This window comes from Polyergus mexicanus, unplaced genomic scaffold, assembly GCF_030449975.1.
Source record: "Polyergus mexicanus isolate NDT 795.1 unplaced genomic scaffold, iyPolMexi1.0 SCAF_20, whole genome shotgun sequence".
Lineage (NCBI taxonomy): Eukaryota > Metazoa > Arthropoda > Insecta > Hymenoptera > Formicidae > Polyergus > Polyergus mexicanus.
This window is the reverse complement of record NW_027223340.1, coordinates 2,086,019-2,099,474: the sequence shown is the minus strand read 5'-3', so window position 1 is coordinate 2,099,474 and position 13,456 is coordinate 2,086,019. Positions and strand designations below refer to the sequence as shown.

Here is a 13,456-nt window from a genome sequence, read left to right as displayed (position 1 = left end):
AAACTTTATCGTGAAGGAAGTAGCGATATTGGGAAATGGATTTGTTCTCTCTCATTACTTTTTTGCAAGTCCCGTACCATGGCGTGCGCTTACAAAATCTAAGAGATGTCAAACTTCATGGCTAATCGGACATCACCATGGATTTCAATGGGAGGATGGAAATGTTCCATACAGCTTCGCTAGGCGTTTGATTACGAGAGCTGTGATGGGCGCGATGGAAAAGCAAGATGGAGCATCTCCTATCGTGTACGTTGAAGGACTCGAAAAACGAGAATGGCTGGTCGATATACTTGACGATGATGCGAGAAACGACGTTATTATTGAGACCTTGGATGCGAACTATGAAGATATCACTTCGTTAAAAAAGCTAGATGTTATTAATACTATGCGCTGTGAAAAACATTTGAAAAAATTGCGCTTTACAAAATATATTTAAAATATTCAATTGGTGGACGAATCATCATAAAGATTCATCCAAACATTATTTAGAATAAACTATTGTTAAAATATATTTTCGATCTCTTTTATTTTTCCCTTTTCCTCTTTCTTATCCCAGTACGTGAGTATTAAATTCCTGTACGTGACGTTAGATAGCGGCGTCAGCTAGTTAATTAAAATATAGATGTTACATTTCAGTACATGGACATAGACTTTAAATATTTGAATGGTGTATAAATAATTGTTTTGTCGTTCAAAGCTGTTCAATAGCTGTTCGATAGTCGTTGAAAGCCGTTCAAAAGCCGTTCAGCAGCCGTTCAATAGCCGTTCGATAGTCGTTCATATCCGTTCGATAATCGTTCAATAACCGTTCAAAGCCGTTTGACAGCCGTTCAAAAGCCGTTCAATGACCGTTCAAAGCTGTTCAAAAGCTGTTCCATAGTCGTTCAATAGCTGTTCGTTAGTGGTTTACATATTATAATAATATATTGTTGCGTCCGCGGATCGAAATCGATATTGCTCGAATACGCGCGACACAACCGGCACTCGCGTACTGCGATGTAAATAAAGGACACGTATTAAAAAGAACGAAAGGAACTTTAATATAACAACACAGAACACTATTATACAAGGAACACAGAACAATAAAGGTTATCGTAATCTCGAATGGGAGTGGTGCACTTGGACACAGTACAATTGGACACGGTGCAAATGGACACGTTACAAATGGACACGAGATTGTGCACACGGTTCAATTGGACACAGTGCATTTGGACACAGTAATTTTGGATACAGTAGCTTTTGGACACATAAGAAAATACGCATCGTTTACTTGGACACCGCTCAATTGGACACTGTTCATTTGGACACCGTTCGTTTGGACACAGAAAGATGCGCACCGTTCATTTGAACACCGTTCGTTTGGACACCGTTATTTGCCCACCGTTCGTTTGGACACCGTTCATTTGCCCACCGTTCGTTTGGACACCGTTCGTTTGGACACCAAAATTTGATTTAAATTATACGACGTAATCCACACCAAATTTTTGTTTTAAATAAGAAATAGGTTTGGGTTAGGTTATATCTTCCGGAAGTGGAGCCCCCCCGCAGGGGGGGCGGAACCCACTGTATCCATGCATGACATCCAAATATGCGAAAGGCTAAACAAAGTGCTAAAAGCAATGTAAAATTAATGACATCAGTATCAGAGATATAAAAGTATGAATATATTTTATTTTGACAGATATTATAACCTTCAAATGTATCTCCTTTTCACGATTTCATATTTTACATAGATTTACCAGTATAAAGTGTTATAAGAATACTGATTATATTTTCCCAAAATGATTTTTATTTCTCTCCATCTGTTACATATTCAAACAAACAGTGCGCATGTTTCTGTGTACAAATGAACGGTGTCCAAACGAACGGTGGGCAAATGAACGGTGTCCAAACGAACGGTGTCCAAATGAACAGTGTCCAATTAAGCGGTGTCCAAGTAAACGATGCGTATTTTCTTATATGTCCAAAAGCTACTGTATCCAAAATTACTGTGTCCAAATGCACTGTGTCCAATTGAACCGTGTGCACAATCTCGTGTCCATTTGTAACGTGTCCATTTGCACCGTGTCCAATTGTACTGTGTCCAAGTGAAGGCCACTCATCTCGAATACGTCCGCCCGGAATGACATCCGTTGCGAGAATCAAAATGGCCGATCCTCTCTCTAGATGTCCGCCGTTGTTTAACAACAACCCTTAGCAACGTTCTCCCGGAGACGGATACAGCAGATTCAGGAATAACGGCCACAGAGACGACCCGCAGGGTCGCAACACTACTCTACCCGTCTCCGGGAGAACGTTGCTAAGGGTTGTTGTTAAACATCGGCGGACATCTAGAGAGAGATCGGCCATCTTGAGTCTCGCGACAGATGTCATTCCGGGCGGACGTATTCGAGATTACCGTTATTGTTCTGTGTTCCTTGTATAATAGTGTTCTGTGTTGTTATATTAAAGTTTCTTTCGTTCTTTTTAATACGTGTCCTTTATTTACATCGCGGTACGCCAGTGCCGGTTGTGTCGCGCGTATTCGAGTAATATCGATTTCGATCCGCGGACGCAACATTTTGGGGGCTCGTCCGGGATACGGCGGACTGTTTTGTGTATTTTAAAAGAAAAGTGTGTGCTATGGCAATGGAGCAACAGGATTCAATAACGGGAGTTTCCACACGAAAAAGAGTTCGTGCTGCGACGACGCTTCAAGATGCGACATCGGGGCCATCGTTGGAGGCAATTACTCTGCAATCTGCAATGCGGGAAATTCGGGAGCTTCACGAGGAGCGATTGCGGATGCGAACTGAGTTTGAATCGCAACTGCGTGAGCGGGATAGTGAGCTATGTCGAATGGGAGAGATTTTCCGGCAAACACAGCTAAGTCCAACTAATAACTGAGATTCCGTAGCTCGAAGCCAAAATTCTTTTAGAGAAAATGAGCTTGGATATAAATTGAAACCCGACAATTATGATGGAAGTGTCCCTTTACGCGAATTTATGACACAGTTCGATCTGATAGCGCGGGCCAATTTGTGGAATGATTCTTTTAAGACAGTAGCATTAGCATCATGTTTGAGAGGAAAAACATGTCGGTTTTAGATGGAATTTTTGAAATCGAAAATTTACGATTCGAAGAGTTAAAATCGAAATTAGAATTGCGTTTTGGGGAAGGGCATTTAGCTCACAAGGGGAAGGCACGGGTTGGGAAATTCAGTTTGGGATCAGCCTTCGTGTGGTGGTAGTGTACCCTTAGGATGTAAATATATTAAAGTCATAGGGCGCACTATCCAGCCAATTCCGAGAAAAAGCGTCTTAAAGTTTTCCAAGTAGCTTATACAATATATAAGAAAGTTTTCTCACCTGTCAAGCGGCCGTCTGGCTGAGGCGGTAGCGTGTCCGACTCGCATGCCCGTAGTCGCAGGTTCGATCCTTATAACTTGATTTTTTTTTTTCGTCCGAATAATCACCCAATAAATATTTTTTTACTTCTAATTAAAAATTTATTCATTTACAAGTTATTTTATTGAAAAAAATAGAAATTTTTAACATTTGTCTTTAAACACTCTTTTTAACTTTTTTTTTATTTATCCACAAAATTTTTACAAATTTTTACATTACTTTTCTGATATATTTTTATTTGTAAATATTTATACGATTTTTCAATATAAAAGATATACCTAATACAAAAGATATACACAGCGAACATGGTGTGTGTGTACAAGAAAGTGTAGGTAAGAGATATTCGTTTCGAGGTAACGCTTTTAACCTGACCTTGCGCAGCTGGTCCCGTAGACAAAAGATATATATCCCAGCCAACGGGTCGAAACAAGTCGGGAGCGTCTTCGGCAGTTCATTTTTGAACATTGCTGTGATCGGACGTATTCCATAGTGTCGTGATATAAAAGAAAAAAACGTATTTCGGTGAAAAATGTCGACTAGTGAAGAAATTCCTGGCCCTTCGAGGGTTGAAGAGAAAATTCCTGAAGATTCAATGCACATCGAAATGTCGAAATTGCGATTGAAGGATGCAGTGATATACTACGAAGGACTGCTTGCAGAAAATAATTTAATTGCATCGGAATCTTCAGCAACAATTTCTCACGAAGCTATGCTGATAGGAAAAGAACTTTATAACAATACACTAGAAATGTTGAGCGAGAAAAAGCTTGTGATTGAAGAGGAAGTAATTCATATGAATGAAGAGTATGAAGAAATGAGTTTTAAAGAAGTCGAAGAAGATGATTTATCGGACGAGTATGAACCAAAATCAAAAGAAAGCAGAGAGGCGGAGTATATTTCTTTTGACTTATAAAATAAAAGTCATTAACATAGCCAAAGCACATCCTACGTGGAGTTTGAAAACTTTGCAAAAGGATGTCGTCGCTTAAAAAAAATGGAGTATTTATCGCGGTAGAAAGAAGCAGTCGAAAAGGGTGGAAATACTTTCGATAAATATTCTGTCATCGATTCCTGGACATACGACCGTTTCGTTGAAGCTAGGCAAAGTTATCAACAAGTCACGACCAGAAAGAACCCCGCACTAATCATATGGAAAATCTGTCCCGGTCAAATCAATTGGTTTTTACATATGTTGTAGCTTATGACCTACTGAACAAAAGATGTAATGGGCACAAAGCTCAATAATGGACAGTTATCGAGTTATAACCAGTCAAACATGAAAAATTCGGGCTGCCGAATAGTCAAATCTCGCAAGGTATTGATTTTTTTGAAAAATGTTTGAAACAAATATAGTAGGGTTTTACAAAATATGTTAGTTGGTGACATTATTTGTGAATTTTGAATGACCTTGAAAAGCTCCGTGAACAAAAATCTTTATGTGTCACAGCAGAGATAAGGACCCCACAGTTCGTCACTCCCGTAGTATTTTTTGACTCCAAACCCTCTCTGCTGTGTGTATATGTGTGTGTGTGTATGTGTGGGTTAATAAAATAAATGATCTTATTGTATATTACTCATTATTTGGATCCTGCTGTGGTGGTCTCTGAGCGGCATCTAATATTGTGTTCAATAATGATGAAGAGGGATAACGAACATTGGGCTGGTGTCGAGCATATCCTAAATACCACAATACGCTGGTTACATGTGCACATGCACCCATAGTCCGTGCGCCTGACTTACAGGTGCAGTAATAACCAAAAATCGCCTCCCTCTCATCATCTATATTATCTGCATCTCTTATGTTGTAAGCTATAAATATTTGATGTTTTGTAGCATTACGGAATCGTGAATTGAGCGCTCTACACATAACTCTACGCTCATAACCAGAGATAGTAAATCGTGTATATTAGTTCTCAAGAAGTTTTAGTAGAAAAAAGGTTCATCAAAAATATTTTGAAAACGTCTCGAATTTAGCTACACGAATATAATAAAAAATAGGCATTTTTGTGGAAGATTTTTGTTCACGGAGCTTTTCAATGTCATTCAAAATTCACAAATAATGTCACCAAACAGATTTTGTAAAACCCTACTATATTTGTTTCAAACATTTTTCAAAAAAATCAATACCTTCCGAGATTTGACTATTCGGCAGTCCGAATTTTTCATGTTTGACTGGATATAACTCGATAACTGTCCATTATTGAGCTTTGTGCCCATTACATCTTTTGTTCAGTAGGTCATAAACTACAACATATGTAAAAACCAATTGATTTGACCGGGACAGATTTTCCATATGATTAGTGCGGGGTAAGTTGGTGGACGAATACACAAAACAATATAAAAACGTCATCATCACATCGTCGAAATCTGGAAAGCTCACCACAAGCTTGTACAATGACTTCCTCGATGATTGTCTGAAAACCTACGTGGGAAAAAAGAAGTTTCTTCTACTCATCGACTCTTGGGGAGGGCAAATGAAGCTATAATTATACGACGAGATCTTGCAGGATGATGATAAGATGCCTACTTGCACTATGAAAGTCATACCTCCGAAGTGCACTCCTCTAGTTCAACTAACCCTGCGATGTTTACTTTTACAGGCAGGTGAAAAATTTGATCAAGCGCATATAAAACTGCGCCGATTTAATAGAACAAAACCGAGAAATAAATTCCCGCGAAGATTGTAAATTCAATCAATAGTCCATCACCAACTGTCATCTCCGATATTCTGCAATATGATCCAATACGCCTGGTATGCTTCAAAACTATCCAACAAAGGAACGATATTTATGAATGTCAATGAGGTATGCTTCCCAATGGATCTCCTCAAAACACCTTGTTCTTGTAAAAAATCTTCTTTTATTTGTTGCGCGAGTTGTCGAGGTATTTTCTGTTTTTCATGTTTCTACGATAATTATCATTCTAGTTTCTGTAAACCATCAAAATTTGAATAAAACTAACAGTATTGAAAGCACTTTTAATTGTGTATATCTTTTGTATTAGGTATATCTTTTATATTGAAAAATCGTATAAATATTTACAAATAAAAATATATCAGAAAAGTAATGTAAAAATTTGTAAAAATTTTGTGGAAGAATAAAAAAAAAGTTAAAAAGAGTGTTTAAAGACAAATGTTAAAAATTTCTATTTTTTTCAATAAAATAACTTGTAAATAAATAAATTTTTAATTAGAAGTAAAAAAATATTTATTGGGTGATTATTCGGACGAAAAAAAAAAATCGAGTTATAAGGATCGAACCTGCGACTACGGGCATGCGAGTCGGACACGCTACCGCCTCAGCCAGACGGCCGCTTGATAGGTAAGAAAATTTTCTTATATATAAGGTACTTGGAAAACTTTAAGACGCTTTTTCTCGGAATTGGCTGGATGGTGCACCCTATGACTTTAATATATTTACACCCTAAGGATACACTACCACCACACGAAGGCTGATCCCAAACTGAATTTCCCAACCCGTGCCTCCCCTTTGTCAGACATATTACACCCAATTTACAAATAGGAAACAAAAATATTCGGAAGATTTAGCAACCTTAGGCGCAGATTTAGAGAGATTGTCTCGTTTGGCTTATCCCGAATGCTCACATGAGATGAGAGATAAAATTGCTTGCGCGCAGTTTATCGCCGCGCTATCGGACGGATTTGTGAAACAAACTTTAGCTGGAGAGTGTTTCTTCTTTAAAATCAGCTGTAGAAAGGGGAATGGCTGTTAAAGTCATACAAGAAAATAGTTTTGTTAAAAATAAATATAGTCAACAGGGAAATAATAATAAATTTCATAAATTTAATTTTAAACAAGAGAATGGAAGACGGGAAAAAGATTTTGATAAGAGGAACTTCGTAAAGCAAAGTAAATTCAATTATAAGGATTAAAAGAATAAATTCTTCCAGACAAAGAAAGAATGTTGGCAGTGTGGTGCTCAGGGGCACTTCCGTTCAAAATGCCCGTCTTTAACGGAAAACAACCATTAGTCGAACTCTGCAGGGCAAGTTCGGCTAACAAAAAAATGCCCTGGAAAGATTGTATTATCGTTTTTACAAAATAAATAGAGTTATGAAAAATTCTTTTTGTTACAAGGGAATGTTAGATGGTGGAAATTGTATATTTAAAATAGATACAGGCTCCAATGTTTCGATTTTAAATGAAAGCTTGGTTAGGGGGCCCAAAGCAACGGTATGAAATAAATGGATATAGTTTAAAATATCCAACGGGAGAGACTGTTTCAGTGAATTATAAAGTTATTATTGGAATAGAATTAGGAAAGTATTCTTTGGATGTTCCGATGGTAGTTGCTAATATTTCGGATGATTGCATATTAGGAATTGATTTTCTTGAAATGATTGATTTGGGCAGAGTTTTGAGTCTGAATTCGGGAATTTTGAGTATCATAAAGATATAGAGTTTCCATGTTCGCGAGTGATTTCTGAAGAGAAAGTTCCTTGTTTCTTGGAGACATTTTTTGAAGAAAACTTTAAAAACCTAACTATTTCTCAGAAGGATGTTTTTGCTAAATTCTTAAACGAATTTCAGGATGTGTTTTCGGAAGATTTAATTACAGGAAACTGTGAAGTTTTAAAGCATGTCATCAGCGTAAAGAATTCCAATCCTATTAAACAGGTTCCTCAAAGGGTTCCCATACATCTTAGAGACGAAGTAAGTCAGATTATTCAGGAAATGAATTTACAGGGTGTAATTGAAGAATCTCAAAGTCCGTGGGTTTCTCCTGTGGTACTAGTTAAGGAAAAGGATGGATCATTAAGATTTTGTGTGGACTGTAGGAAGTTGAATGCGGTCACGGTCAAGGATTCTTATCCACTATCACGTATTGAGGATATTTTGGACCAGTTATCAGGGAATTCCTGATTTTCCACTCTAGATTTAAAAAGTGGATATTGGCAAGTGAAACTTTCTTCTGAGGATAAAGAAAAGACGACGTTTTCCGTAGGAAACGGTTTATGGCAATTTACAGTCATGCCATTTGGCTTATGCAATGCTCCAGCTACTTTTGAGCGTCTAATGGAAAAAGTTCTTCGAGATATTTTATCTAAAATCTGTTTAGTATATCTTGATGATGTGATTGTTTTTAGCAAATCTTTTGAGGAAATTTGATGGCTAATCTAAAGAAGGTTTTTCTTCGCTTACGTATGGCAAATTTGAAAATTAATCCTAAAAAATGTTCTCTCTTTGGAAGGGAGGTGACATATCTAGGACATATTGTATCAGAACAAGGCATCACTACAGATCCTGGGAAAATCACTGCTGTAAAGGACTGGCCTATTCCTTAAAATAAGAAACAGGTTCGAAGTTTTCTAGGATTTTGTTCCTACTATAGAAAATTTGTGAAAGGTTTCTCTTTGATAGCAAAACCTCTGTTTATGCTCACTGAGAATCAGGTCACATTTGAGTGGTCTCAATCTTGTCAACAAGCATTTGAAGAGTTGAAACAAAAATTGATTTCTTCGCCAATTTTATCTTTTCCGATGGAAAAGGGAGAATTTATCCTTGACATTGATGCCTTAAATCATGGAGTTGGAGCAGTTTTATCACAAGTTCAAGATGGAACTGAAAAAGTTATTGCTTATTTCAGCCGAATTTTGAGTAAGACAAAAAGGAATTATTGCGTGACTTGAAAGGAACTTTAATATAACAACACAGAACACTATTATACAAGGAACACAGAACAATAACGGTTATCGTAATCTCGAATACGTCCGCCCGGAATGACATCTGTCGCGAGACTCAAGATGGCCGATCTCTCTCTAGATATCCGCCGTTGTTTAACAACAACCCTTAGGAACGTTCTCCCGGAGACGGATACAGCAGATTCAGGAATAACGGCCACAAACGATCCGCAGGGACGCGACAATATTATTCATATTTAAAAGAATTTAGATATTTGCTCGTGGAAACATGCTAACTTTTGTTTTCTTATCGAGAGCTGAGAGTAAGCGTTCTTCGTAAGTGATACATCTCCTACTCTAAAATGTTTAATCCAGACAATGTCTATCCCGGTATGTTTGTCACAAAGTGTTTGACAGCGAATAGAGAAGAAGTCTATTAAGTGTGTTCCAAGTTACGAGTGAAAACGCTACGTGGTAAAGCATCAAAAATTTTCAAAAAATGCCATCGCTAATAGATTTAGTGTTACAACGAGGACGATTGAACACGTCATGGTGTTGTGCCTCTAGCCGCTAAGGAAGAGGTTTTTTGGGATTTGTACGCCCAAAGGATTAGGATCCACGCTCGAAATAAGACACTCCCGGACGTTAGGTATAATTTAGTATATTTTGCAAGATTTAATACACTTTCACTTATTCGCGATTATAATAGTCGGGCGCGATACGTACGGTACTTCGATAATATTGAGCGAGCGAGTAGTCTGCGAGTCGTCTCTCTCGAGTCGTCTCTTCCGCGAGGTGCATCTCGCGCTTATTATATCTCTTAATTAATTAGGTCGTTGATTGGGGAGGAGTATGGTGTCCCTGACCGGAGCATGTCTCGTGCTCCGCTTGTCAGTCTGTCTCGTCAGCTGCTTACTCAGCTTCCGAGAACTTGACCGTGACTTCCTTCTCTTTAGTCACGTATCTTACTTTTATTTTATTAATATCCTTTTATTACTTTGCTCTTTCTTAATTATCTTTCCTTGATCTCTTTTCTAATTTTAATGCTTTGCTTTACTCAGCTCTTTTTTACACTTTTCTGTTTAACTTTATTGTTTTATCCTTTAATATATTGAGAAATTGGTCGGGTTACGACAATGGTGAGCGCAAGATTCAGCGATGGGGCTGTTGAGAACCATATTGAATCTTGTATTTCAAAACGTAAGTAATATTTGCGCATTTTATATCATTTGTAATATATTAATTATTTGTAATATATTATAATTTTGATTTATAGTATCAATATACGGGCGACATTCGGATTCCCGGATTTGTAAATATTGAGCACCGGCGATTTGTGAGAACGCTGCGACGCCATGAGCGGAACATCGCCGTGGATGTCTGGGAGGAGAACAGCCCCGACGGTCTCCACTTAGACTTAAGACGTCTCTTCGGCCTTGAGCCCTACGAGGAGGACGTAGAGGAATCGTGAGATGAGCCTCCGAACAAGAGGTCGAAGGATTGATTGTAAGTATCTATTTCTAAAAATATTAAAAATTAAATTAGTATACTAATAAGACTTTTATTTTTCTGTTTCAGAAGGAGCGCCGCCTTATTATTATATTATACATATTTTATATCTTTTTGTATATTTTATATTTTTATATTATTATTATTACGTTTTATTATTATTTTTGACACACACACACACACACATTTATATGATATACACACAATTATTGAATAAATATTATTATTATTATTATATTAAAAATGTCGATTATTTCTGCATCTCCTTCTTTCCTTTTCCTACTCGTACATGCCTCGCATTATCTCTCTCACACCGCCTTGCGAACTCCGTATCATCCACGTGCATGCATCGCGCTATTTCTCTCCCAAGTGCATGCGGATGCTATCTCTCTCCCAAGTACATGCGGACGCTATCCCTCTCCCACACATTACGAACGCCTCGCGCCATTTTTTCCCACGTGCATGCAAACGCTATCCCTCTCCCACACATTACGAACGCCTCGCGCCATCCTTTTCCCACGTGCATGCAAACGCTATCCTTGTTTTACGCCTATATGGACGCCTCGCGCTATCCTTCTCCCACGCCCATAGAATATCAGTAGTGCTATCCTTCTCTTACACATTGCGGACGCCTCGCGCTATCTCTCTCACACCTACTCACGGCATCGTACCTTCGCGTTCCCTCTTCCTCGCGGGTCCCTCGCCTACTGTTTCGCCGCGGTCCCCCTCCCCCCTCACCGCGGCCCCCTCGCCTACCGTTCGCCGCGTTCCCCCTCCCCCCTTTCCGCGGCCCACGCGCCTGCCGTTTTGCCGCGGTCCCCCTCCCCTTTCTCCGCGACCCCCGCGCCATCCGTTTCGCCGCGTTCCCCCCGCGTGACGTCATACCCCGCGCGCCGGTTTCCCCTCGCCCCTCACCCCCCCCCCCCCTCAGACGATCTGAGTTAGAACCGGCCTAGATATACTACTGAGACCGACAACGTCTTGCGCCGCGACTGTGAAGAACATTTTATTTCCTCCCTCTATCGATACCGTGGCTATGAATTATGGTCCCGAGATGGAAAAAATTGCAAAAAGAGAATTGGCCGTAACACTGAACAAGGAGATTAAAACTTGCGGATTATTCATTCATATTGAAAATCCATGCTTGGGTACTTCTCCTGACGGATTCATAGATGAAGATGGTCTGGTAGAAATAAAATGTCCTCTGTCAGCTGAGCATTTAACAGCGGAAGAGGCCATAAAGACGCTGCCTCAACTAAAAGGCATCTTTGATAAGAGCAATGCAGATAAAATGAATCGGAATCACCGATTTTTCTATCAAGTTCAAGGCCAGTTAAATATACCGCAGCGAAATTATTGTATTTTCGCTGTGTGGACGCCAAAAAGCATGAAAATAATACGTGTAAATAGGGATAATGTATTTTGGAGTAATCAAATGCTGCCCTTTTAACACGTTTTTATTACGATTGCATGCTTCCAGAAATCTTGGATAGTCGGTTTATCATGTAAAAAAAACACATTTATATGATATATACACAATTATTGAATAAATATTATTATTATATTAAAAATGTCGATTGTTTCTGCATCTCCTTCTTTCCTTTTCCTACTCGAGCATGCCTCGCATTATCTCTCTCACACCGCCTTGCGAACGCCTCGCGCCATCTTTTTCCAACGTGCATGCAAACGCTATCCTTGTCTTACGCTCATATGGACGCCTCGCGCTATCCTTCTCCTACGCCCATAGAATATCATTATCGATATCCTTCTCTTACACATTGCGGACGCCTCGCGCTATCTCTCTCACACCTACTCGCGGCATCGTACCATCGAGTTCCGTCTTCCCTGCGGGTCCCTCGCTAACCGATTTTGTGCGGTCCCCCACCCCCCTCACCGCGGATCCCTAGCCAACCGGTTAGGTTAGGTTAGCGGGTCCCTCGCCTATCGCTTAGGACGCGGTCTCCCTCCCCCCTCTCCAAGGATCCCTCGCCGACCGGTTAGAACGCGGTTCCCCCTCCCCCTCCCCGCGGACCATTCACCCATCGGTTTCACCGCGATCCCCCCGCGTGACGTCATACCCCCCCCGCCGGTTTCCCCTCGCCCTTCGCCCCCCTCAGAGGATCATGGCTTAGAACCGGCCTAGATACACTACTAATGTTATATGGTGTAAATATGTAATATTAATAATAATATTAAAAATTATTAAGATGCATAAATAAATTTTTTTTTATATTTTTTGTTTTTGTTTTTTTTTGTATTTTTTTCCTTTTTGTATGTTTTTCTTTTTTTTTGTAGGTATGTATTTTAAAATTATATGTGTTCTAAGAATATATCACAATTTAACGAGGATATTAATATAGCTTAAGAATAATGAAACATTACGTTTAATATAATATTAGAAAACGGCGTAATATTATAAGAGTATAAACCACTAGTAAATTAAAGAAAAAAATAATTAATCAATGTTATTTAGTATAAATATGTAATATTAATAGAAATATTAAAAATTATTAAGCTGCATAATATAGAATATAATCATAAATATTTAATAAATGTAATATTTATAAAGGGACAGAAATTAATAGATATATATGAAACTTAAATTATTTTACGGAATACTATTATGTCTAACACATAGTATTACATGTGGACTAATTTCTTCCATAGGATTTGCACTTTTTTCAGGTCATCATATTCGTACCAATGTATGCCTGCGTATGCAAAGGCAACATAATGTCCACTATTTTGATCGCTACCTTGTATATAATGCACTATGCTTGCCAAAATGTAATTTATGTTGTTTAAAGTAACGATTTTTGCAATGGAATTTAAGTCATGTTTAATATTTGACTTGTTATTAATATGCGTGTAGTCCGTAAATATGGAAGTATCTATAATTATATGTTTACCATATGTGAC

At 38.6% G+C, this 13,456-nt stretch overlaps 1 protein-coding gene and 2 pseudogenes across 1 annotated transcript; all 3 read left to right on the top strand.

Annotated features, from left to right (window-relative positions):
* The first annotated feature begins 3,916 nt into the window (after positions 1 to 3,916).
* Positions 3,917 to 4,585, top strand: LOC138941642 (uncharacterized; annotated as a pseudogene).
* Positions 4,586 to 5,446: 861 nt separating this feature from the next.
* On the top strand, positions 5,447 to 6,341 carry LOC138941641 (uncharacterized; annotated as a pseudogene).
* A 5,232-nt stretch (positions 6,342 to 11,573) lies between these two features.
* LOC138941640 (uncharacterized) lies at positions 11,574 to 11,987 on the top strand. The gene has a single exon (XM_070311482.1). The coding sequence runs from the start codon at positions 11,574 to 11,576 to the stop codon at positions 11,985 to 11,987; it is 414 nt and encodes a 137-aa protein (XP_070167583.1).
* Positions 11,988 to 13,456: the final 1,469 nt, after the last annotated feature.

Excerpts from the sequence above, each read along its gene's own strand:
- LOC138941640 (XM_070311482.1), top strand. The coding sequence starts at position 11,574 with ATGAATTATGGTCCCGAGATGGAAAAAATTGCAAAAAGAGAATTGGCC.